At 46.1% G+C, this 27,152-nt stretch overlaps 1 protein-coding gene across 2 annotated transcripts in view; it reads right to left on the bottom strand.

Annotated features, from left to right (window-relative positions):
* Positions 1–25,759, bottom strand: part of TMEM201 (transmembrane protein 201) — a 34,756-nt gene extending 8,997 nt beyond the window's left edge. For both annotated transcript variants that reach the window (XR_012632087.1, XM_074893277.1), the window contains exons 1-7: positions 25,347–25,759; positions 19,047–19,167; positions 18,215–18,409; positions 16,189–16,365; positions 15,203–15,594; positions 14,518–14,721; positions 53–270 (exon numbers count right to left, since the gene is read on the bottom strand). Coding sequence is in view for 1 of the 2 variants with exons in the window: in XM_074893277.1 (XP_074749378.1) it covers positions 53–270; positions 14,518–14,721; positions 15,203–15,594; positions 16,189–16,365; positions 18,215–18,409; positions 19,047–19,167; positions 25,347–25,450 (1,411 nt within the window). In the remaining variant the exon portion in view is untranslated. The remainder of the gene's footprint in view (positions 1–52; positions 271–14,517; positions 14,722–15,202; positions 15,595–16,188; positions 16,366–18,214; positions 18,410–19,046; positions 19,168–25,346) is intronic.
* Between the last annotated feature and the right edge of the window lie 1,393 nt (positions 25,760–27,152).

Genomic DNA, 27,152 nt, shown 5'->3' with positions numbered 1-27,152 from the left:
GTACCACTTCATCGTCATTTCCACTGGGGCAGAGAGCTTCTTGCACGCTTACCTGCTCTGGCCAAGGAGGGGATGGTACCCAGCGAGAGTGCCCTGTTGAGACGACCAGGAAGAGAGGAAGAAGAAGTTCTGCGTGGGGATCCGAAGAGCTGTTGGTTTGTCAGCTGGAGAATACTGGGTGGTGTTGGGACAAAGAGAGACGTAGCAGAGGAAGGGAAGCCAGTCCCAGTGCCGCTGGGAAAGAGAGTAATCGAATCCCCAGAAAGGTACCTGCAAATGACACGCAGGCATTTAGCAATGAGTACATTCCAGTAACTCCCTCTCTCAGTTGTACTTCTTGCATGAAACATGTGCTTTGTTATCGGGTTTGTACTAATTTTTCAGTGCAGGAGTGCAAGATGCAGAATGCTTAAGAGTTTACCAGAATGTTACTATACCTTTGAAACTGGGGAAGGAAGAACTGCGCAACCTTACTGAAATCATTGTGCACCAACCTGTCCCTCGGTACAGGGTGGAAAAAATGGTGGAACAATTTAGGAACTCAGGTGCAAATAGGTATAGTACCTCAGTTCTCTCCCTGGATGAGAAAATTACCCAGAGACCACTAGAATGCTTTATAAAGTCCAGATACACACAGGACCAACAATAGAGTACATCTTATGTTTGTTATGTGCACATGCAAACAACATGCTTAGAAATGTCATGACTGTGGGAAGCGAGTAGTTATCTACTAGTCTTTTTGTCTTTAGAAACCAGAATCAACATTTTACCTCTGATGCCAGTATAGAGAAAAGCATTTTTACGGGTACCTTGATAAATATTTAGGCACAAGAGCTCTGTTTTAAAACTAACATTCAAACCCCTTTAATACATTTGCCTTTATTATACCTCTGTGAGGTAATGAAGACTCACTACCCTCATTTTACAGATGGGACAAAGAAGCAAAAAGCAGCTTAGTGACTCGTCGAGAGTCACATAAAAATCCTACGATAGTACAGAGACACAAACCTGGGTTTTCCAATCCTAAATTGAGGCCTAAACCATTACATTGTCCTTTCTCTGCATATCATAATTAGCCACAGATATGCACTAGCATAGCCATACCGAGGGAACTGTGCTCCTGTAGCATACACTCCAGGAAGTGTCTTGCTTCTAGTGTGTAAAAAAAAAATCTCTATTACAGTGCCTGGAAAAAATTTCAATTGGCAATAATAATGGCAGTTGTATTTCTAAGCCTGTGAGTTGTTTTCCATGGGTTCTTTCCAAGTGAAAGAGGGGAGCTGTAGAACAACGTGTCCAACTTGAGAACACAAGACCAGAGATAACAGACAAAACATACTGAGGGTACCTGTACCAGTTAGCTTGGTTTTTATGTACTACAGACGTAAACTAACTTCTATTCCACTGGTAAAATAACTGTATAAGAGGACTTCGTATTTTAAACAGTTTTTGCAGCTAGCAATGCCACAGTACTTCACACTCAATTACTCTACGCAAATAAACTATGCAATTAATTTCTGATACCCCCATTTCATCACCTGTCTTTGCAGTGGTTTAAAATTTAAAAATCAACCTAAGCTGAACAATCTGCCAAAAATTTACGCCTATTTTTACCTTCTTTCTATTCCTCCTTGCAATCACATGCTGATCTTAGTCTATGTGTATAGTTTAGTTGACTACATTGCATCAGAAATGAGGAGTCAGTTTTAGAGTCTCGTGTCCTCATACCATCAAAATAAGCATTCTAAGAAGGTTGCAATGTTGAAAGTATAGGAATTTTGTATTATTTTTAACAATTGAATACATGAAAAAAAGTCTACAATATGTACGAGATCTCTCAAGGATCTCCTGTAAGATTTTTGTTTAGTTAGAAACAGGTAATATTCTTGTTAAATAAGTCATGATGAAGTACTAACAAAGTATGAAGTGTATATATTTTAAAATGGAGATATCAGACTTTTCAGCATATAACCAAGCTGCAACATTTGGAGGTTTAATCTCACTTCTGATGAAAACAGAGACAGATGAGAGCAATGACATGGCTTTTCTTCTGTCAGAGGAAAGCCAGGAGTAAATTAGAGTGTGAAGGAACATGTGTATCTCAATCTTGTGCCGTGAGGTGATTTATGCACGTGCCATTCTCTCTTGGAGATTAAAGAGGCGATGCGGCAATATTATGCAGTGCTAGCATGTCCAGAAGAAGCAGTCTAGAGTTAAGATTACAATTTAAAATATCTTATAAAACTACTTATCTGCTAGTACGAGGCAGACATCAACAATCCCGACCAGCTTAATCAGGCTGAACAACATCTGAGCCAACCAGCTTCCTGGTGCTTGTGAGCAGGACATGCCTTTAACAGTGGCAAGGAACTCGTCAGTCTTGCAGCTGAAACTGCCCAACCTCTTCAGGTTCCAGAGGACCTGGGAAGGGTGTCATGCTTCGCAAACGTGCAGAGTCCTTTAGTGCACATACATATACACATTTGCCCCACCACACAAACAGATGCAAATAGCAGATGAACATGTCCATCTTGGCTTTGTAAGAGAAAACGAATGGGAAAGGAAATTAGAAGTGCAGCTCAGGACTATGATATGAATCATACCAGAAAGAGTGATACCTACCACTCACTGTGCCATGTCTGCGAAGGGCCAAATCAGAGCATCACCTGTGAACAACACAGCTCTTTTTTCCTAACTTTGCACATTTTGTATCTTTGGGCTAAAGGATCCAACTTTACACAGCTCCTTGCTGCAGCGGAGAACAGCTTAGCTGGCTTATTGGCTTTTGGCAGTCTTTCACTTAATGGGCTGGACGATTACAATCATTTATCACTCATAACCACAACCTCTTTCCTGGGATTGTAACTTTTTTGGATCGGGCATCCATGGGCTCTGCTGCTCAACAGCCCCCTTCTCAACCTCACCGAGTTAGTGCAGTCAGATCCTCTGGGCAGCTGATCAATCATTTATCTTGCACCATCCAGAAAAGGAATTTTTCTGGGTAGCAAAGAAGAGCTGAAGAACTTTAAGCATAGCATATTAATGCTTTAGGATTGAGTGCTGACCAAAGAGTAGCTTAAATATTGATTTGCTCTGAACAAAGTAAATTCCTGCAATATGTGCAAAATCCTGTTCCTTTTCTATGCGCTCTTCTCTTTAGTGTTTGCCACTGTCATGTCAAGAGGGCTAGATGCTGCTAAAAAGCAGGGGTGCTGTCATGGGAATGTGCTTCATGCCTGAGAATGGTCAGCTGAACTAAAACTTCTTTCAGAAGCAGATGAAAAGGTAAGGAGCTCAAGAGGATCATAAAGCAGGAAGCAGCCACATCAGCCTTGGAATTGGAGCCGTGGAGCTGTGTCTTTGCTCTCAGACTACTACATTGCTCCAAGCCATTTCTGCACGTGATAATAGTGGGTCTGGTAACAGTGAAAAAAGTAACCCAAAAAGGAAGAAGGAGGGAAAAAAAAACAAAACGGAAAGATAAAAAAAAAAGGCTCTGGAGTCAGACAGTTTGTGGAAACAGTCAGGGCCCGGAAGCTGTTTATTTCAGAACGTGATATTGTGAACATCAAAAATTGGGTATCTTAATTAGCATTTACAATGATCACAGCATTAATAGACAGTTGGGCACAACTCTGCTACACAGATACTTTAAAAATAAATAGAAGGTTAAAAAGAGTATTACATGGTATGGGACTGTACACTGTCCTGAAGAAACACCTCCTGCCAGCAGAGTCTCCCCTCCTCTGTCACAATACTCCCCCTCTTATCCAAAGGCACCACCGTACGTGTGTGCCTTCTTAATTCGCATTTTAACCAGGGATGCTGCATCACCCCTGGGATAGAGACAGACATGGGAGAGCATGGGTCAGGTCAGACTACAGGGCTGTAGATGGGCTCACTCCTACTATCAGATAATTCCGTACATGAAGGAAGAAGGTAAGATGCAGTCACAGTCAGGCAGCTTGCTGTACGTGCCCAGGTTCATCTGCCTGAAGGCAGCCAGGGAACCACGTGCCAGTCATGGGGCAAAATGTTTCCTCTGGACTTAAGGTCCCATCATAATTTAGCTATGAGTTATCCACACATAGCTGCACCCTTTTCTCCTGGCAGCATGGGTGCTGCTGCCCAAGACAGAAGTAACTCACTACTGCCTTACTGCTGGCTGTGAGATAAGAGTTTCTGTGAGCTGACATGCAGTCACATGTGTCTGGTTGGAAAAGACCTTGAAGATCATCTAGTCCAACCATCACCTCAGTCAGTGCCATAACCTGTGCCTCCAGTCAAGCTGACAGAATCAGAAGTAAAGAGCAATATAGTGAAAAAAAACAGGCACAGGGAGAGGGGAGAACAATGCTGAAAAAGGGCACAGGTCTCAGACACATTCAGATTTTGATATGTGACTTAAGAGAGCTAGAAACTTCAGCTGCCAAGACTATGAATTGTCTTCTCCTACATGTTGCCCTGCTTTGGATGAAACAGGAGGGTTGAGTTAGAGCTGAAAATGCTCCAGCTGCCAGGTCCTGCACTCATACCTTCTAGAGCACAGACAGATGTTTGGCATCAGCTCTGCCTTCCCTCCTAGCTGGTGGCACAAAGGTAGGGGGGTGTGTGCATATGCACATCCCACGTCTACAAAAATCCACTCGCTGGCATGACAAAAATGTTCAGAGGACCTCTTCTTCCCTGCCTGTGTACTTGATAGCTTTGGTCCCAAATGAGGCTTTACAGGGGATGACTCAAGGTACACTTCAGGACTGAGTACTGCCCCTTTCACAGGAGAGCATCTGCTGTGGCGCAAAGAGGCCCCAAGTGTACTTGCAGGTGACGGCACACCTGGAATCAGCTGGCAGGTTATATGTGACAGCACACAACTTCAACAGCATCTCTTTAAAAACCAAAGCAAAGCCATATACCACAGCTCCCTGCTTTCATGAGTAGAGTCAGTCTGGAGCAATCATCTGGCTATTAATTATATTCATTTTTATAAGAGTATAAATAATTTGTCCACAATACACCAATACATACTTTCTAAAGTATCTAAGCATGATTATTAGCTTCACACAATTTCAGCATACTTGAAAAATATTCATAAAGCCAAAATAAAACACCACGACACCACTTTACATTCCCCTCTTATCCTCACCCCTTTGACACACCCAAGCTCAGTTCACTGGGGCATGCAAAGCACAGATGTAGGAAAGAAGTTAATAAAAAGGGAAGAATGGCATATAAATATAGCATATTTAGAATTGTAAAGGGCCACAAAGGCATCAGTTTGCATGCAATGATGTCAGTGAGGGCTTCAGGAAGACCAGAAGCAGCAGAGATGCTCACTTGGTTGCTAGCTCTGGGTTCTCCGCTCAACCCCCACATAGTCTGCAAAGTTGCTCAGAAATTTTAAGAGTGCAGCCCAAGTACACTCTTATGCCCAGCCACACTCACTGGTAGCAAATGAAGGGCAAAAGCACTGGCCTGGCAGACATACAGGCACTGCTGTCCCAAGTTCCAGCTGCGTCAGTTCTACTGAAGCAGAGCAACACGGCGTTGCCAAAAATCTCATCCAGGGAAAGGCACTTAATGAACCCCACATCGGCCCCTTTACATATCCAAGTCTGCTGGGCAGGGTACAAGATGCTTTTGTGTTGGTGGATGAGCCACGGCCACTGTAAGAGCCAGAGTCAGCCACTGTGGGCTGGAGCAGATTTGATTTCAAGTGACACACAAACCCACTCACAGTTCCTCACCACCTCAGCTCCATTCTGTAGCACCATCCTCTGGTCCGCACACCAGCACGTGGCCAGTGTAAAAAAAGTAGCACCTGAAATTAGAGGCTTTTGGGCTAAAATCCTCTAATACTGTTGAATTAAGATGTTTGCATGATCTGGCCTGTATGGCTCAGAGAATCCTCAGGCAACAAAGCCGCATCTGGTGACCACAAGTTACCATGTGTTCCTCTGAGGCCTGAAATAAAAGTCCAGCTAAGTGAAAACGAGCTTAAAGCACTGATCAAGTGGTTCTGGATGATTTTTGTGTCAGCCATGTTAAATAAGTTACCAGCCCTTTGTTAGCTGTTATTTCCCCCAGCAGAAGGAAATCTATACCTATGTGTCATACAAAATAGCACCTCAGCTTCACGAGGATGGTGGCACTGTGCTCGGATGTTGGGACTTCCACCAAAATACCTGAGCTGGAAGCACACATTTCCTTCTGCTGGATTCACTGTGGGGGAAGCAGCCAGGCAGAGTTAGATGGCACATCTAACTGCTGAGCTGTTCCCTAACCGAACCTCAAGTGAAAAATGCAAAGTTGGCAAAGCACCTTCCATACCGGACCTACAGCACGGCACAGTGTTTAGAACAGTCTATTTAGCATTGAAATCGGGTATTGCAGGAACAGTCTCAGTAAAGGCAGTGGTGGTTTAACTAATTTTTTTTCCCAGAAACAGTCAACAGTTAAATACTGGTAACAGATCTTCTTCAGGCCTAATTGTCTGAGTAGACACAACTGGTACAGATCGAATGTAGCAGTTTATAAATCCGAACACCTCTGGAAAAAAACACCTTTCTCCTCCTTCCTTCCCTCTCCTCCAAAAGATCAATCATCCTCTACCATCAGCAAAAGCACGAGAGAAAACCAGAAAGAGAGACTGTCAGCATTAGAGTCTCTAAAAGACCAAAAAAAATCAATTGCTGCAAGTTTGTTTTTGAGGCTCTGAGGTTTTTTGTTGTTTTCAGAAGCAGCAGCACAGACATGCTGAGGCACCAAGAAGTGGGAAATTAAGCTGACACCTGAGTGAAGACAAAAGCTTCTTTGGCGTTAAAATTGAACCACACTTCAGTATGTGTTTCATTACTTTGTTTCGCCTTTGAAATTTTTCCAATCATGAGTACAAAAGTTCTTCAATTATAAGTTGTGAACAAAGCACACCAGAGATCAGGGCTTCAGCTGTACAGCTTGGCCATAAAATGAAGTAGCTTTCTAATGTTCTGACATACAACATCAGCGCAACTTGTAAATATACTTCATTTGTATTAATCTGCATAAAGCGACGACAAATGGATTTCTTGTTTGCCTGTCAACTGCATTTAACGTATCTCCCAGATGAAAAGATTTTAAACTCTTTCTGTATAGATTTGCACTCGCTGTGCAACAGCTAAAATATTTCTTAACAGTATTATTCAGGCTTCACAGTGTAAACCCCACTCCGACTGCCTGTTCCCAGTATCTAGTGTGCATCCTCCCCCTCCCATCACAGTACTGTACAGGAGAAAAGATCAGGCACAGAAAAACAACATAATACTTATCAGCAAAACATCATCAAAGGCACCAGACCACAAGGGGCTCAAAGATGAGGCATGTTTAAATTGGAAGAAAAGTGCAGCTAAAAAGAAGGGAGGAAAACAGCTGCTTGGAAGAGATAGGAGGCCACATGGAACAGGACAAAGTGAAACATAATACAGCCTTGAGTTTCAGCTCCTGAAAGCAAAATATCTGGAGAGGCTGACAAGCACCTTTAGAAGCTGCCACTGAGCTTCCTTGCTACTGGGCAAGAAAATTTGGACAGATTAATTTTATTCTTATTAGAAAGTATATTGCCATTAGAAATCAGGCATGACAATACCATGACCCTCCCCAAACAGTGTAACAGTTTGTCAGTTGCTTACACCCTTCCTCCTTGTAGCAGTCTCAGCATATCCTTCTAAACAGGAGATTCCTCCCATCAGTTGGACATACTTGACAGCAGAGCAGCAAGAGGAACTGCTCACCTCTGCCACACTAGGCAGTTGCAAGTTCATGGGCTAGAAGCTAGCAGGAACTTTCAATCCAACTTCTATAGGTAAGTGCAGAAGACAATCACAGCCAAATAGAAACATCAGTTTTTTCTACAATTAACTTATTAACAACACTGGACATTTTTAAGATTCAGCTGGACAGGGTGCTGGGCTATCTTGTCTAGACCATGCTTTGGCCAAGAAAGGTTGGACCAGATGATCCTTGAGGTCCCTTCCAACCTAGTATTCTATGATTCTATGATTTATGGGGAAAACTTGAAAGTACTGAAGCAGAAAGAAGGGAAGAAGGGAAAAAACCAGTCTAGATGTCTTACCTCACTTAATGGACATAATAGCTCAAGGTTTCCTGGGTCTGCTGTGCAGCTTGTTTAGAGGATGGCAGAGCTGTCACTGGATTTGGTTCCAGTGTCCAATTCATTAGGCGGCTTTGCCCACCTCACTTTTAACAGCAGACGGGCTGCAGAAAAATGGTGTTGGAAGGGCCGCTGCAGTGGGGAGTTTTCCAGGGGTGAAAATATTACAGCGATCACTGCACTGAAAGGAAAGCTGAGTAGAGAGCGATAGCACATCCATACAAAAAATTGCCCCCTCAGCTCTTTTCCCCTGTCACTTCCCTGTCCTTTCACCAGCTTACTACTGTCTTAACATTGCTGCCTGCTCCAACAGGCTCACAGGTATAGGAAGACAACTGGATTTTTAAGGAATGTTTCCTACTAAATCTCCTAATGGAGAGTAGGAGAGAGGCACAAGAGTGATTGTTGAAGTCTAACCCAGCACTGAGAACCCTGCACACTTCTGTTTTTTCCTTGTTTTGATGAATTCACATGGTTTCTTGTAGTATTTACTTTGAAACAATTCTCTAAATTCAGTAAAGTGTCCCAGTGGTAAACGGGACATAACGGTTATTATTTAGCTTTTTCAAAGTCCAAGACTGGAACAAGAAACAATCTGGGACTGTGAGCTAGAAGACAAACTTTTTGGGTCAAATCGATAAACAAAGGGAACACAGAAGAGTGGAACCAGACTTTGCAGATGCTGGATTCCTTCTGTGGACAAGTAAGTAAACAACCCTCAGAGCAGCATCACTCACAAGCACCAGAATGGAGAAAGGTGTTGTGTTTGCTTGGAGGCAGATATTGCATTTATCTGAAGGCACTGGAAAAAAGTTCCAAAGGAGAGCACACACGGGAAGCAGGTTTGTGTGTCCCTTCCCACGTCAGTTGTTAAGTTACAGGCACGTGGTCCTGCAGCCAGGAGCTGTACCCTCCCATGACACACTCAACTTGGCTTACTGTTAACAAATCCCTACAGGGCTCTTGTTAGTGCTACCCTTCTGCTTTCACAATGAATATCGGTATGAAGAACAGTAACTGTGAAAAATCTTTTGTTTCCTTTAAAAAAGCTTCTATAATTTCACCAGCATCTGCAGCATCCAGTAGTGTCTGAATCTTTCAGCAGGAGATGCAGATACTTCATAGTGAGAGCTCCATTCTGATTACATTTTAGACTTCATACATAGGAAGATCAAGACACCCAATTAACTTAGATCACACTTATATTGTGCTATTCTGAACAGAAGAAAATAGTAGCTCTTCTGTAACAATGCTATTTCCTCTTGACAGACCTAAATTTGGATGAGAAACTCAGTGGAGTGCCTTGCAAAAAACAGTCCAGGATAATCAGACTGCTTATCCTAAGAGGCCCCAACAAGTTAATCCTATAAAACCCCGAGCAGCTGAAAGCTCCTTCCTCCCCGCACAGTAACATCCAGTCATCCCAGCTTTCAGCAGAGGACTGCCAGGCACTCAACTCAAAGCCACAATTTCCAGACCCCTTTCTTCAGCAGCATTACCACCAACGCCAGACTTCAAAAAATAAGAAGTAACATTTAACATAATAAGGTAACAAGAAAAATTCATCTCTGTTGCTGTGCAGTCCCACAGCAGAGGTTCCCACCCCTTCCTATAGCACGTCCTCCTAATCTGTGTTCTCAACAAAACACTGGATTGAATAGGTAGTGATGTACAATGAAAGCATGAAGTTGTTAGTCCCATATTTCTTCTCTTTCTAAGGCTACAGGAGTGGAGGAACATATGCATTTTTAACCAGTTGTGCTTTTACACATATGTTCCTCGGGCGGGGGGGGGGGGTGGGGGTGGGTGGGTAAAAAACCCAAAGAAAACCAGCACTGAGAGCAAAGCCACTGGTAGATTTGAAAATTTAGCCTAAAACAGCAGAACACTTTCAGATATTGAATCAAGACACCCTGAGCTACATAACCTTTTAAAGCACCCTTTTAAACAAATTATTGAAGTTCCAGTCAAAAGCACTTAAGGACGCCTCTCCATTTAAAACAGGAGTCACAGGAGAGCGGTGCAGAGAGCGCGCATGCAGTTAAGTCATGCTACACAGTGGAAGGCAAGAACCACCAGGTTACGGGCTACGTGTAGTCCCCTCCTCGCGTGCCTGGACACCATGCAGTGTTACTACAGCACACGTTATGAGGACTCGGAATCCAGAGGCAAGTTCCCATCAGTTCAAAATTAAAATAACCAGCACCATTAGAAAATTGACGGTGGCCTGAGCCGCACGGAGGATCAAGGCAGAGGATTCCTCTGTGAGTGGCTAAGGATGGTGTCCTGGTTTTGGCCAGGATAGAGTTAACTTTCCTCGGGCTGAGAGGGAGCACAGCTGGAGGATCACTGGAGCATTCCATAGCATGTGACATCATGCTCAAGTATATCGGCGGACACGGGCTCTCTCACGCCCCATTTTGGTTTCCGGGTCGGCGTGGCGGGATTTCTGGGATCGCTGCTGGGGACGGGCTCTGTACCGGTCGCCGCTTGGTGAGCCACTGCTGCCTTTTACCCATTTTGGACTTACTATTGTTAATGTTCTTTTTGTTGCTATTACTCAATTTTTTTTTCATTCAACCTATGAATTTCTTCTTTTGTCCCTCCCCTGTTTCACCGGGAAGGGGGGGGAAGTAAACAACCACCCACGTGGCGATCAGCTACCGTCTGAGTTCAAACCACAACATTTTTTTGGCGCCCAACGTGGGGCTCGAACCCACGATTAAGAGTCCCCTGCTCTACCCACTATGCTAGCCGGGCCCTGGCTGCAGGCTCGCCGCTCCCCACGCGCGTCCCCGTCCCCACTGAGAGGAGCAGGGCGAGGCAAGTGGGCACCTCAGGTGGCAGCGTGGGTGCCTGGGACCCTCCGCCGGGTCCCGCTGAACGAGCCAGGATGAGCAGCGAGGACGGGAACGAGGAGTTCTACCAGCAGCCGCAGCTCCAGCAGCAGCGCAAGGGTGAGCCCGACCCCTTCACCTACGTGGATCTGGCCGATGGGGCCGGCTACAAGTGGGACCAGGAGAAGAAGGCTTGGTTCCCCAAGATAACAGAAGATTTCCTGTCAATATATCACGTCAACAATGGCTTCCATGCAGATGATAACGACATTTCATCTGCTTCTGGCACTGGAACTGAAAGTAAGCAACCAGTAAGTTTGAAGACATCAGGAACACAACCATCAGCAAACGAGAGAAGACCACACCAAACGGATCCAAACCAAAAAGCGGAAAAACGGAAGCTTGAGCCAGGATGGTTTCATGTTGAAGAAGAGAAACACAAATCTCTGTGTGACTGGCTTACCTCCAGACATTACAAAGATGAATTTACACAAGTCATGTCAAAATGTGGTATCGTTATGAGAGATCCTCAGACAGAAGAACACAAAATCAAACTGTACAAAGATAAGGAAGGAAATCTTAAAGGAGATAGCCTCTGTTGCTATCTAAAGAGAGAATCAGTTCAACTTGCATTGAGACTTCTGGATGAGGCAGAAATTAGAGGCTATAAACTGCATGTTGAAGTTGCAAAATTTCAACTGAAGGGGGAGTATGAGCAGGAGATATTGGCAGCATACGAGCTGTTTCAGAGGGGATTGGGACTGAAGCACAGCTTCTCCTGACTCCCCGACTGCCAGTGCTGGGCTGGATGCTCAAAGGGAGCGTTCCCTCTACACACCATGCAGCCGATGCCACGTAGAGTAAATGGGTCACATTAATCACACAACGGGCTCGACTAGGGAGCCCCAGCCATCCAGGAATACTGGAAGTGATTACAAAGTGGCCAGAAGGCAAAGATTTTGGAATGGTGCCAAAGGAAGAGGGGACGAGTGCTCAAGAGGCCCCACCATATACTAAACTACTGGATAATGAGAAGCGATGTGCCCTGTTCACCGACGGGTCCTGTCGCATTGTGGGGAAACATCGAAGGTGGAAAGCAGCTGTGTAGAGCCCCACACAACTGGTTGCTGAAGCTGCTGAAGGAGAAAGTGAATCGAGTCAGTTCGCAGAGGTCAAAGCCATCCAGCTGGCCTTGGATATCGCTGAGCGAGAAAAGTGGCCACTGCTCTACCTCTGTACTACTCATGGATGGTGGCAAATGTGCTGTGGGGGTGGTTACAACAGTGGAAACGGAGCAACTGGCAGTGCAGAGGCAAACCCGTCTGGGCTGCTGAATGATGGTGAAATATTGCTGCTTGCGTAGAGAATCTGGTTGTGAAAGTATGTCGTGTAGATGCTCATGTACTCAAGAGCTGGGCCACTGAAGAACATCAGAACAACCAACAGGCAGATCAGGCTGCCAAGATTAAGGTCGCTCAAGTAGATCTGGACTGGCAACATAAGGGTGAACAATTTCCGGCTCACTGGGGCCATGACTCCTCAGGCCATCAGGGAAGAGATGCAACATATAGATGGGCTTGTGATTGAGGGGTGGACTTGACCATGGATGCTATTGCACAGGTAACCCATGAATGTGAGACATGTGCTACGATCAAGCAACCAAACGGTTAAAGCCCATTTGGTATGGAAGACAATGGTTAAAATATAAATATGGGGAGGCCTGGCAGATTGATTATATCGTGCTTCCACAAACTTGGCATGGCAAACACTATGTGCTTACAATGGTGGAAGCAGCCACTGGTTGGTTGGAAACTTATGCCATGCCCCATGCCACTGCCCGGAACACCATTTTAGGCCTTGAGAAGGAAGTCTTATGGCAGCATGGCACACCAGAAAGAACTGAGTCAGATAACGGGACACATTTCTGAAACAACCTCATAGATGCTTGGGCCAAAGAACATGGTATTGAGTGGATATATCACATTCCCTACCATGCAGCAGCCTCTGGGAAAATTGAGTGATACAATGGATTGCTGAAAACTACACTGAGAGCAATGGGTGGTGGAGCTCTCAAACACTGGGACATGCATTTAGCAAAAGCCACCTGGCTAGTCAATACCAGACAAGTCAAGCAAGCTGGCCCTGCTCAATCAAATCTCCTACATACTGTAGATGGGGATAAAGCCCCTATAGTACGCATTAAAAATATGCTGGGGAAGACCATCTGGGTTACTCCTGCATTGGGTAAAGGTAAACCCAGGCATGGGATTACTTTTGCCCAAGGACCTGGGTGCACATGGTGGGTAATGCAGAGGGACGGAGAAGTCCGATGCATGTCTCAAGAAGATTTGATTTTAGGTTAAAATAGCCCATGAATTGAACTGTCAAATAACCCTGTTATTGCAATTGGTGCCTCGCAACATCCTCCTGTCACATCCAAAGCCTCCTGCTCCACCGACTGAGCCAACTCCACCTCATTTCTCCAGCCTTAAAGACTGTCACGACAAATGGAACCCAAAGTTATGGACTAAATGAACTCAGTAGACATTCTGGAAGGATGGCCCATGGACTGAGGGAACGATATCTGTGAGACCTGGGAAAAGGGGTGGTGATTCCTTATTCGGAACCTGAGCATAACGTAGATGGTATGGAATAAGGGGTAGAGACTGTCCTGGTTTTGGCCAGGATAGAGTTAACTTTCCTTGGGCTGAGAGGGAGCACAGCTGGAGGATCACTGGAGCATTCCATAGCATGTGATGTCATGCTCAGTATATCGGTGGACACGGGCTCTCTCACGCCCGTTTCAGTTTCCGGGTCGGCGGGGCGGGATTTTCTGGTGCGGTCGGATCGCTGCTGGGGACGGGCTCCGTACCGGTCGCCGCTCGGTGAGCCACTGCTGCCTTTTACCCATTTTGGACTTACTATTGTTACTGTTGTTTTTGTTACTATTACTAAATTATTTTTTTTATTCAACCTATGAATTTCTTCTTTTGCTCCTCCCCTATTTCACCGGGGAGGGGGAGGGGGGGAAAGTAAACAATTGCCCACGTGGCGATTGGCTACCGGCTGAGTTCAAACCACAACAGATGGACAGGCAGTGAGAAGAACCAGGAGGACAGGAGAAGCCAGAATCACTTTGGAGGAGCAGAATGGGGAGGAGGCTGCATTTATGGAGCAGTTTGTGAAGTGGCTGCTGGAAGAATTGGCTTTGGGGAAGTTGGATATTTGCACCGCTGACGTAGTATTCAGGATGAAGGGAGAATGGAGGCAGCAGGAGTAGCTTCCATGGCTAGCACCAGCAGTGGAAATGCTCCAAGCAGCTAGCACAGTGGGAAGCAAGGATGGGGGAAAAAATAAAATTTAAAAAAAAAAAAATATATATAAAAGAAGAAGAGATCTTCACTGCTTATCTAATTTAAAAAAAAGAAACAGAGAAAGGGAAAATAAAAAGAGGAGAGAGAAGCACCAGTCGCAAAGAGTTCACAAGGCTTTTTTTCCTCCTTCCCCCAGCATCACTGCTCTGGCTCTGACCTTCGGGGCCGGTATCTCCGATGGCCCGTTGATTTCCGCGTGGCCACTGCTGCAGTGAAGCCCACCAAGCAGCACAAGGATGTGGTGCCAAATTTGGCTGTGTCTAGCCAGCTGGGTGTTTCTGTCTTCAGGTACCTCTCAGCTAAATGCAGACTCATCACTACGAACCACAAGACTGAAGCAAATGCATCAATTCTCCGGAGCCTGCAATGCCAAAGAGAAACCAGACAAGACACAAGGTAAGAGTTTAAATACCAATGAACCCCCTTGGTCCTGAGGAAAGGGAGGGAAGGCCGGGAAAAGGTGGGGAGGGTACCCAACAGCAGGTTATGTACTATCTCTTACTATGGTTGTATCATCTGCAGCCCTTCCCACTGCTGTGGTAAGGACCTGAATAGATCAGTTCCATTTTCTACCAGATTACAGAGCTGCACAGGGAGCTTTCCATTCACAGTAATTCAAGCTTAAATTGTATGAACCAAGGCACAGATTCAGAGCAAGCTCTGCTGTCTCCAGCCAGCCAGCTTGCTACCCAAAGAATAACATGGAGAACTGTGCCACCCAGTACTACGTCTGCCATTCTGGCAAACATTTACCCCCGGCTCACTGAGTCAAGACAGGGCAAAAGACCTCCAACATAATGCAGTTTTCCTCTAAGCAAAACAGAAGAAAAGAGCACACCCACCTGATCCGCCCAGCTAAGAGCATGGCCAACAGGCAGGTGAACAGCCCAAGGACAGCAACTGCCATCTGGTGATTCTTGCCGTAAGCCCAGGCGGCACTCAGGTTCTCCACCATCTGTTCTGGGAGCAGGCGGAGCAGCTCCCGCCAGCCTGCCACCATCACAGCAGTGTCGTTTTCCAAGTCTGCGTGTGAGCTTGTGCCAGTCCTGTTCCGAACAGACGCTGGACCGGAGGAACCAGGAGCAGGGACTGCTGCACTGAGCGAGAAGGGGTTGCCTGACCCATACAAGGCCATCAGAACCAGGAACGCACAGCTGAGGAAGGCCAAAAACCGCAGAAATATCACCTGAGCTGGTGTGGTTATGGAAGCAGAAGAGGAGGATGAACATAGATTCTGCAGAGGAAGGGAGAAACATCTTGTCAGAAGCTGAATGAACTGTAGTAAGGTTTTGAAATGGTGCTTTATGAAACACTTCTAGACCGTATGGTTTACTGAACAGTTTTGCTCAAGTCCTTGTAAGCCTCTGTACTGGGCTGACATCACATGGGATGTAGACTAGCAAAGAGCAACAGCAGAGCCATGAGCAGAAACCAAGGTCAGGCAGGGCAGTGAGGCAAAGAGGAGGTCATTGTTCACTTCTTTTTTTCCCCCCACTGTACTCTGTAGTTTCCTGCACTGTACTCATAAATTGGCTTCCCTATCTCCCCTTTTCTGCCTGTCCCACTATTTTCCTTCCACTCTGTTCTTATTATTACATTAGACTTATCTTCTGGCAATTGCACCAAATGACACCAGCAAGAGGAAAACCTCAAACTAACATCAGGAGCAACTATCCTGTGCTCTTCTAAACTTCTGCCATGCACCCAAGCTCCCAGAATCAGAGAGCCCCAAGGCCGCTGCCTTCCTTTCCCAGCAGCAAACCTAGGTGCAGAGGTACCTAATTCTCTGCACTTCCCCCTAAATTCCCTCATCTCTCCCCCCATGTACCTGAGAATAGGTCTTGTCTGTCTCACGGCGTTTGAAATGGTGGCTGAGCAGCAGTGCCCGGAGCTGCCGATTCTGATGTTTTATGTAATACTCCACCGCAGCCTGGCACGGACGGCACAGCTTGTAGGTCTGCTCCAGATGGTGCTTATATACCTCAATCTCCTCATCATATTTTCCCTGGTGAAAGAATAGGAGAGGAAAAGTAGATGAGAACTGCAAGGTCCCTCACCCGTTTATCATGCCTGCTACTGATATGCGAGCAAGGCATGCTCCCAGTCTCCAGAGGAACAGCCACCCAACACCAGGCCTGAACAGCGATGAATCTGGAGGTCAGCCATACAACCAACCACGCGTAGAGCTGACCCGGCCTCCATGTCCCAGAAGTGACAAAACAGCCTTTGGAGAAAGCTGCTGTGGCCCAATTTCAGGATGTTGAAATTCTGTGGCCCAGTTTTGCTGGTTTTGTTGAGACCTTATGAACTCAACACAGAAGATGAGACAAAAAACTAGAATTGCTCTTGCCCTCCTCGAATGAGGGGACACAAAAGACCTGTTGCCCTTTTGTACCACTGTGCTGGAGAAAGAGACAAGCTCCTTCCAAAACTCAGCCCTAGAATTGAAGGCTGTCACTGTTTGAAGGCCCTGGTGAAATGAGCTCCATAAATCATTAATAGCACTTGTAAAAACAGACAGTGAGCAGAGCCAAAGGTATGTTTTTCAGCTTCACTACAGTGGAGACATCACTTATCACTGAGGCTTCTAGGGCTCTTCCACCTCCACCCCCAGCCTCTATCGAGATCCTTGTACCAAAGCACACAGCTGAAAGCATGCAGCTTCTTTGGGAGAGGGGAGAGGAAAGATGCACTGTAGCTGCCCGAGGGCTTGCTGCAACAGTTCCATAGGCTCCATCTGCTGGAATCGAGAAGGAACCACATGGGAGAGACTAGTGGCAGCAGACTCACCCCTCACTGCAGGCCAGCAATGCTGAGAGGCCATTGCTGTCGCTGACAAGCATATCTAACCATGTTGGATAACACGGTCCCATGTTTCTCAGCTGGCACAAACACTGCAGTTCACTGAATGCCTAAAAAGGGGCCAAAGGGTGGTGTTACTTGAGCAAGTTGATTGGTCTGGCAAGAGGCAAGGACCAGAAATAAAGCTGAGAAAAGGGAATCAGCTGAAGATGTTCTCATTAAGCATGATCACATTTAAATCTGTTCCCTGGGAGTCAGCCTGATTCAACTCATTACAATTACACAAAACGGGCTGGATTAGGCAACCCAGAGGATGAACACATCCCACTATAGCAAGTCTTATAACCCCAAGGCTTGACCATGGTTGAACGCTAAGGAGGGTGCACTAAATTCTCTGCATGAAACTCTGGGGAGCCATAAAACTGTGAAGGAGAAACGTCACTATCCTATCCTCCATGCATATTAAGTAATGGGAAGGCCAAGAAGTTGCTCAGCAGGAAATCCTGCTGCTGTAATGTAAAATCCCTTTGCCCTCCTAGGCACAAATGCCTAACCAGGGAGATGATGTGGCTGCGCAGGATTCTTCTTCCACTCCACTAGTAAAAGCAGAGCAGCACAGCCAAGGCCTCAGGAAAAACAAATTCTATTAAGGCTTCCAGGTGACTAGCGGGCTGCTGTGCCTACTGGATCCTGTAAGCTCATCTGGGTCAGGAGTTAAGTAATGGAGTTGTAAGCTGATCTCAGCAATGTGCATGTTTGGTTTTGGGCTCAAGCTTCAACTGCCAGTGTCCATCTAGAACAGGTCATTACATTCTGGCCTTGGAGTAGGATTAGTTAAGTTTGCAACACTAATCAGTAACCTTCTCTGCACTGGAGTGCCACATAGTGCTTCTGAAGACCACTGGAGCATCACTCCATAGCACACTGAAAAATTCCTCTCTTTCCTGCTTACTAGGCTGCAGCATGGAATTAAGCAGAGCGGGAACAGCAGATACATGCATGGGAATGCCTTGGACGTTCTCCTGTGATGCCAGTCCCTGACGAACACTTACCTCCTCCCTTGGTGAGAATGAAGCCAGCTGTTTGATCTTCGTGGTTTGATGGTTGTTGCATTTCTTGCAAAGCAGAATTTGGCTGCTCACCCACTGTTGCGGTTCGGCAGGATCACAGAAAGTCGTACCACCCGAGACAACGTGGTTCAGGTGTTCCATGTACTGAGCAGGGATGGGCTTGTTGTAGTCTCCATTCTGACATGAAACAAAAAAGGAGGCAGCAGGGAAAGCAAACATGAGATCATAAAATCAAAGCTAGGTATCTCTGGTTGATAACAAGATTCCCTAAACTCTGTTCAGGAGTTCTACACTCCCTGCATTCACCTATGTAACAAAAGAAATATGTAAAAAAAGAGACAAAGTGCTTCAAATCTTCTCCCCCCTCCGCTGTTCTGTACACCTATTGCAAGCAGCTGGTGGTGGTAGATTTTGGCTTAAGCCAGACTTGTTATTTAATACACTAAATACAGCAATTCAGCTGTCCCAAAATATAAAACCAGAGAAGAATTGTTCCATATATTAAGAGATTCTTAAGAGATATTGGTGAAAATGTCAAGGCCCTTTTTGCCCTTTGAAGCAAGAAAAGAAAATCTGTCTTTATCATTCTATCTCAGCACATCCCAGTACAGTGGATTCTTTCTCAAATTTGATCAAGTGATCAGCTGCAGAGTTCACAGGTGCTCAGCACACAGCTGTCAGCTGTCAAACTGCTGGATATTCATCTGCACTGGGCCTGTATCATCTTAAAATGAGGAGCAGGGTTTTCCCCCAAACACTCTTGGGCACAGGGCATGCACCTTCCCAGCCACCCAGCGAGCAATTGTCACAGTACCTCTTGGAACCCATTGTACTGCTCACAGTTGGGGCAGTCCCAGCAGTTGCGATTCCCATATGGCACTACCGTGTCCTGATTGCAGAACCAGCAGTTCACGGTCACGTGTGTGGGCTTCTTCCTGTTAGGAAAGGAAACGTGTCAGCATGAACATGGATTTCAGCTGATGTAGAGAAAGTCGATGGCTTTCAAACAGGGAAATGCAAGAGAGGCTGGAATAACAACCAGTCTTCCCATTCGGTATGTTTAACGATAGGACTCCAAGCAATGAAAAGATGGACTATCAAACTAGAAATAAATTCTGCCTGATGCTTGTATCTCTTTGTGCTAGTACCGTGGACATGCCAGAATTTTAACAACCACCTTGTGAATAACCCACGCACTGTTTTTCAGAGGCACATTTGGGGGTGTAAGTGCTCTCCATAATCATCAGTGTTCATGTATGCGAAGGGTGCAGTAAAGTTGTGCTCAATACACAGGATTCTGGGAAACAGAAGTTACAATCCACAAGAACTGTACACGATAGTACTCAGAAACCTAGGAAATGGGCTCATGGTCATGGTTTTATCAAGGACGAGGGCATATCAAATTATCCTAAGGTTCAGGCACTGTAAATAGCTGTTTCTTCACAGCTTTAGATACATAAGGAACTGAGGTATCAACACAACTCGACCAGTTTTTATGTACTGGAACTAAAAAGAAAAAGACTAATGACCTGGATCCACAAGCCCCTTGTTTTTCAAACCATACCTGTTAAAACAACAGTCACTACAAGAGAAACGGCTGTGACATGCCCCCACTGCAACAGGTTGTGACAGATGTTTGTGCAAAGGCTCTTGAGCCTGCCTGCTAAAGAAGGTCTGCATTTGTCTTGAAACTCGGTGCAATACCCAAGAGGAAGTGTCCTGGCAGGTCAAGGCAACCCAGCCCAGCTGTCTGGGTTTTCCAGAACCTGTCCCAGTCACACCTCCAAGGAAGGGCAGCTGTTCAGGCAAAGCCCAGGCAGGGACTCGCTATGGCAGCTATGCAGGCAGATGGACCCGGCTGCCACCAGCCCTGTTTGCTCCTGAACTCCACCAAGCAGTCAGCGTGCTCCCGCTGGGCAGCTTCAAAAGCAGCAGCCAAGGCAACTGAGCAGGGAGGCTCAATGGGGGCCTCGAAAGCAAGTAACAATAGCCAAAGTGCTCACCAGTTGAGAGCAACTTCTCTTCTTCCAGCTCTAGGAAACGTTCTCTGCTGCTACAATATTCTGTAGTGAAACATCTTCTGAATGCTGCAGAAATGTCTGGCACCCTGCAACCAAAGGGGCAGGTGGTTCTCCCAGCCATCACCTTTGTAGCTGGATGCCTACAGTTAAGATTCTTCCCCACTCCCATTTCCATTGATCACATCTTTAAACATGGTTCATAAAGTATCAAACACTGAAGTGATGCTTGGGCCTCCTGTTTAAGTACTAATGACTAGGACAAGCTTGAAATGAAGCACCAGGAAGAAGCCTAAAAAGCCAGAGTGCACAGAGGATTCCCTGCCAGATGCTGCAAGAAATGGCTGGAGCTACTACAGTGACAGATTCTCATCTCAAAATAGATGCATACACCCACACCCCCTCTTAAAACGAATATTCACTGCTCAACTTTCTTCACTGCCAAGGGGGCTCAAAACAGTAAGTGATCCGAGTTAAAAATACCACCATTGAAACTCACAGGCAGAAAAAAAAAAGAAGTTTAAACCAGACAGAAATCTAGGTCGCTAGTCCAAGTTATCCATGAGCTACTATCGTCCAAAACCAAGCAAACCACACATCAAAACAGCCATAGGAAGGATAGACAGCAACACCTGTTGGTATTAGTTTCATCTCACTATCATAGATGTAAAAACTATGACAATATAATGTGTAGGCTTCAGCATGTTAACCACCGAAGTACAAATCCTACTGCACCTTGAGCACAGACTTTGACAGCAAGCACGACCTAAACTCCATCCCCTCTATTGCACAGGTCCCAGGGACCGTACACCGTGCTACAATCCCATCTTCATGCCGCTGTGGCACCATCCCATGGAAATAAGACACGCCACCCTTCAGCCTCTACCTACCACCAGCCTCCAACTTCTGTGACATGACAGAGTAGGTAGAAATAATAATTTCAAGGATATCGGAAGAAGTGGAAAGCACAGGCCAAAAAATTAGTAAAGCACACGTGCTATAAAGCAAAAAAAGAACCAATGTCAAACCCTATTTGAGACCTTGCTAATATCAGAGACCAAATCCTGAGTATACTCAAGACCTTTTCCAAACAGGATTCCATTTCTCACTCTTGAGGCTGAGGAAATGCTAGTAAGGGTTGAGTAAGAGCCCTTCATTCTCACAATGTATGCAAAAGAAATTGCTAAATGCTGAATTATTTAGCATAAAAACCAATAATCCTTCCTTTTGTGAACGTACTATCTGTTGCCATAGAAATAGGTGCGAAAAAAATCAGAAGTTCCCAACCCGCTGGATGCAAAAAGAAGAAAAGAAGAGGGTAATTTCAGGCAAGAACATGTAAGTAAGGTGCTAATTTTCTAGTAACTGGGCAGGACTTTAAAACCAAAAAACAAGTACTGCATTTGGAAAGACTCTCAAACACGGATTTAATGACTTTGGAGCTATATATACCTTGACTGAATTCAGGCAGCAGCTGAACGTAATAAGCTAGAGCACACATGGCTTCTGAAGTCAGACATTCTGCTATGAGGAGACAGACGATGCAAAACTAAGCATTTACCATGTGCTCAATCCCTTGCAACACACTAGGCAAATCATCCCTAAGGAGTTTATAATCTAACACCGTGTTAACTTGAACTAGCTTCACTGGACACCTTGCAAAATAAAACCTGAGCAACAAGAAGTGATTGAATTACTTACTGCATCAAGAGACTCCATTAACAGCTGACTTGCTGTGCTAACTCAATCTGTAGCCTGCACACCCAAACAAGCTAGAAACAATTCACAGGTTTGGACAAATTGTTTTGGAGGCAGAAGATCTTTACTTAAAACAACACTGGAGGGACATATCTGGAGTAAACTCAGTTACAAGATCAACACCTGAATGTCTGATACTGCTCAGACAATATGACAAAACGTTCCTTTGTGAGAGGCTATCACTCTTTTATTTTGTTAACAAAACTCAGACTGCAGGTATATTCATTGACAAACACTGTTTAGCAACTAGTTTGTCTCTCTCATGTTACATAAGAAGGAAGTTACATTCCTTCCTACTCCAAACACTCTCCACTATTCCCCACATTTAAGGTCATGCTTAAGTCCACACTTTTAATGGATTGCCAGAACAACACTCTCCCTGGTAAGTGCGGGCCATATCAGTTACCTGATAATAATAAACTGGATTTCTAAATATTTTTATTTACATGTATTCCCCCACTCCTTTACTGCTAGGTTGGGACATGAAGATGTTCGTTTTTCCATATTCTTAAAAGAGGCCCCAAGTGGATGTGCAGCTTTTTGCTGGGTTACCCTCATCCCCTGCCAAGGATTAGAAGAAAAAAGGAATTCTCCATTAAAAGCATTTAAAGCAACACTCTTCATTCTGGTGCAACTGGATTACAAAGCAATTATACAAACGGCTGCACCAGCAAATCTGAAGAAAAAACATACCAGGAAGAGGAGCTCTTTTGCGTAGATCAGTTTTGATCAGAACAACATCTGATGGCAGTTTGACATAACCAAGCTGCCAAAGCTCCAAGCCCCTGGCACAGTACGGTCAGCATGACCGAGTTAAGAGGAGCTCGCTGAACCCGATACCACGTTCAGCTCACAGTCAGGGAAGCTCCTGGCTGGCAGCTCACTGAGCTGCCATAACTCCAAATTGTGCCCACATCCATCACCTGTCAATGAAGGGGTCTGCCAGTGCAGACCCAATGCTAAACCCCATTTTCCAACGTGAGAAAAACACATCACAGCTGTCTAGATTCCAGCAGGCAAACTATATCACAGATGCATTTGCTCAGTACTAGCAGTTGCAGACAGGGCTGAAGATGTAGCCACAAGACCAGCTTTCTAGTACAGTGTCATAGGTTATAACACAGCCTATCCTTTCCCAAGAGCCAGACAGTGTCCCCTTAACAAGGAAAAGGGTGCCCAGTGGACTCAGGCAGGGACACAGACCCACAGTCATAACCAGTCCCTGTGCTGTCCCTCCCAAATGCTGTCTTCTATGAAACTGCAACTTTTGATTCTCTGGAGAATACCAGCCATCAGGACAGCACCCTCCGGAAAAGGTGCCTCTTTCTGACATCTCAGTATCTGTGACAGGATTCTCAACTAAATGAACTAGCTGCACGGCAGTTCCCGAGTTCCTACCAGTCTCTTTTAGAGTGAGTGATGGATTATCTTGACTTGTAGAAGGAGCAGCCTATGCCATCACTGACCCAAAGAGTCTCAAAAAAGAGATTCTCATGGGGTAGTCTGTATCAGTACTGACAGCAAGTCAGTAGCCAACAATCAGGAGGGGCACAGAAGATGAAGGAAATGTGGCTACAGCTACTGGCCTGAACGCAGCAACCCCACTTCTAACAAAACCTAACAACCAAGTAGCCATGCTATGATCTCGAAGAACGGAAAACCCTGTTATGTTTTGTGGTCTATCTGGCCCAAAGTCATAAGGTTTAAGGAGTTCTGTGCATATCTGGACATCAAGTCTTCTCCCCGATATAAAAAGCACAGTCTTAGAGGCTGACACAGTTATAGTAGTGTAACTCCACGTATTGACAGTTATTCCAGAACTACTTTCCACTAAATTGTTCTGATATATTTTATTTCCCTTCCTACAGGGTGTGGTAAAGGCATTTTGCAAGATATGTAAGTGCACTCATGCTGCAAATGGAGCAAAACAGGGCTGTATCATAACATTGATACCAAAGACAAAGGCAGCATCATGTTTGGATCGATCGCTTATAAAGCTGTCCTTGATGACTTTGGAAAATTCATTTAACTAAGGAAAAATAAGAAATTAGGTAATATCAGAATAGTATTAAGAAACACAAAAATGTAGCAACTATCAAGGTCACCTGAAAATATTTACAGCTCACCAGCAGTTTTCAATGACTCGGGAAGAAATGCTTTCTTCCGGAAACCTTATGATGAACTTAAGGAAAACAAATCCAGTCTCTTCCCTCAAAAGACATGTTAGCCTCAACTGGATCAAAGAAATGCTGCCTGCTTCACCGGGGATTGCTTTAGGCCACTAGTATTTCTTAGCTGCCCTAAATATGCCACAAAAATGCAAAGTCTTGTAGACGGGCTAATATACCACTGACCATTTATAGGGTTATATAAACAGCAAATGCTTTCGAGCAAACCTTAGGTATTTTATTGTGGATGTAGAGATACGCTTCTATTTCAAAGTGTAAACTTGAAGCGAACCGTAACTCTATGAGCCCTCGGGACTGCCGTTTTCTCCAAGAGAAGCACTCAATAGATGAGCAGACTGCTCAAGTCTGTTCTGTTATTCCATATATTCCTGCATTCGTTTCAAACTGCTAGATTATAATCTGTCAAATGAAGCTTTACTCCTTTTATGAAATCTGCATCCTGACTTCTAATGTTTTTCAAACCTTGTTTTCAATTGGTCTGTTTAAAATTTGTTCTAAGGTCTGAAACGTTCTGTGCAATTAAGGAACAACTGACCAAAGAATTTTGGTCGCTGGTAACTTGGACTTCTGTGTGATCTTCCCAAGTTTCAGCAGGCTCTAACAGCGCTGTTATTTCTGCAGCGCTCTCTGTTCCCCTGCAATCACGCTTTCACCCCCAAATCAACCAACACAAGCAGCCCAACATGCTCTCTCCCCGCCTGTAACGCGTCAGAAAACAAAAGAGAGAACCCCGAGCCTCCAGCAGCCCCTGTAACACCGCTTGCAGTCACAGCAGCCTCTCGGCTACGGGCTGCAGGAAGGGAAAGGTTTTCATCTCCCAGGCACAGCTCCCACAGCGTGCGAGCTCTCCATGTGCAGCGCTGGCACACAAAGACACGAAGCCATTCCAGGGGATACGGCAAAACGTACCCGGCCCTTCACCTACAAGTGTTTGCTGCCCCCGACAACTCGGGGGGGCCTTACCCCACACCACAGGGACAAAACCGACCTTCGGGAGCCCCGACGCCGATCCGCAGCCCCACCTGATCTCCCCACACTCCGCCGAGGCCGCTCCCGGCGGCACCGGGGAGGAGGGCGAGCCCCGGGCGGAGCCTTCCCGCCGCCGCGGCCCGCACCCGCCCGCCGTCCCCGGCCCATCCCGGGCCCTACCTCCGCGCGATGCGGTAGAGCAGCAGCCCGGCGGCGGCGGCGCAGACGGTGACTCCCAGCCCGCCGGCGGGGCAGCGGGCCAGCAGCGCCCCGGCTCCCTCCATGCCGCTCCCCCACACGGGCCGCTCGCTGCTGTGACCTCAGCGGCGCTTTGTACGCGGCGCGGCCGCCCCTTTCCCCCCTCCCTCCTCGGGCTCTCCCCGCCCCTCCGCCGCGGCGGGGGCGGCCGCCGTGAGTCACGGCGCGGGAAAGGCCGGAGTCGTGCGGCGGCGCCGTGAGTCAGCGCCGCAAAGGCCGAGATCGTGGCGGCGGGGGCGGCCCGCCGGGCTGCCTGCCCTTCCGGGGAGCGGGCCAAGGCAGGGAGGCCCGGCGTGCCTGGCCTGGCGCCCGCTTTCATTTGTTTGGTTGTTGTTTTTTTTTTTTTCCTCCAAAATTAGACGCGGGACTTTATTACAAAGCAGCTCCAGGCCCTTTTAGGTGCCGGCCGCAGCAGAGCGAGACCCCGGTGAGGGGAGGCGGCAGCAGCCGGGGGCTTGCACTGCTGCAGGCCCAAGCCTGGGGAAGGGCTGTTAGAGAACTGCACCTTCCCCCCACCCCCGGAGGATTCCCCCCCTCGCCCTCAGGCCACTTGCTCAACCGAAACTGGAAACAACGGGGTCTACAACCAGGCAGAGAACTGGCAATTAAGTTTAACGTACATTTTTGAGGAAAAAGGATAGCTGTTTGGAGAATTATGGAAATGAAACAGGCAGAGGAAGAAGAGACAGTTCCAGGAGAACAGGTTTTCTCTCAGGATGTATTTTCCTATCAAACCACCTAGTTGTCTGAGGAAAATGGAAGATCCCTCCCATTACACCACTGATTTTAGAGCACAGGTTATTGCCCTTCTGTGGTCCCTGATCAGCTTTACCCAGTGCACCGGGTGCTACAAACACCACCTCACTTCAGCCCAGGGACAGTATGGCGAGTGGAGCGGGAATTAAAGCACAGGGCTCGTGGGCAGTTTGTTACCTGTGAGCCAGAAGTTGAAGACTGCTGCTCTACACTTTCCCTCCCTCTGGATAGATTGATAAACAATACAATTTTGCAGAAAGCCCTCAGGTCTCTGATGGGAGCAGTTCCCAGGTCAGACTCACTCAGTGGCTCTCCCCTGGAAAGCAAAGCAACACCCATTTATCTCTGCCCCCCTCAGCACCCACGGGTGGGATTTACTGCTCTTACAGAACTGGAAGCAGTTGGTGGTTTGACAGTCACGTCCTGCTTTTACATGAAGGTAAAAGGAAAGACGTCTCCAAATTAGGAGACTGACCCTGCCTCAAATTGCATAGCTGTTTTCCTGGTTAAAACAAAAAAAACCCTCTCAGCACAACAGACAGAACTGCTTAAAATTCAGGAGAACCAAGGTGTGTCAACATCATGTTTTTAAAAAGCCACAAATAGAAAAGCTCTTCATAGACAAATATTTGTACTGGAAGTCAGCTATGCTTTTAAGCTTAACTGTGGATGGGGTCTTAAGTGTTCCATTTCTATCTCCACAGATTTAACAATGGAAATTAATTCTATGGAATAATAGTGACTATTTCCTCTTGGTAAGTGTGAGGGGGACATAATTTTTCCATCTCTCTTTCATTGTTTAGCTCGATTATTTAGGGATTGTTTTATGAGACCAAATGATAGGGAAAGGAGAGGGAACAACCCAGTCATCTGGCACATCAAGCCCTTCTGCAAGTCCTCCAGGACTTCTGTACTTGAGAGCTTGCCTGTTTTTTCTACAGAAGTCCCTCCCTTCCTATCAACTATATCTGT

This window comes from Strix uralensis, chromosome 23 (assembly GCF_047716275.1).
Source record: "Strix uralensis isolate ZFMK-TIS-50842 chromosome 23, bStrUra1, whole genome shotgun sequence".
NCBI classification, from domain to species: Eukaryota; Metazoa; Chordata; class Aves; order Strigiformes; family Strigidae; genus Strix; species Strix uralensis.
This window is presented reverse-complemented; position numbering and strand designations above follow the sequence as displayed.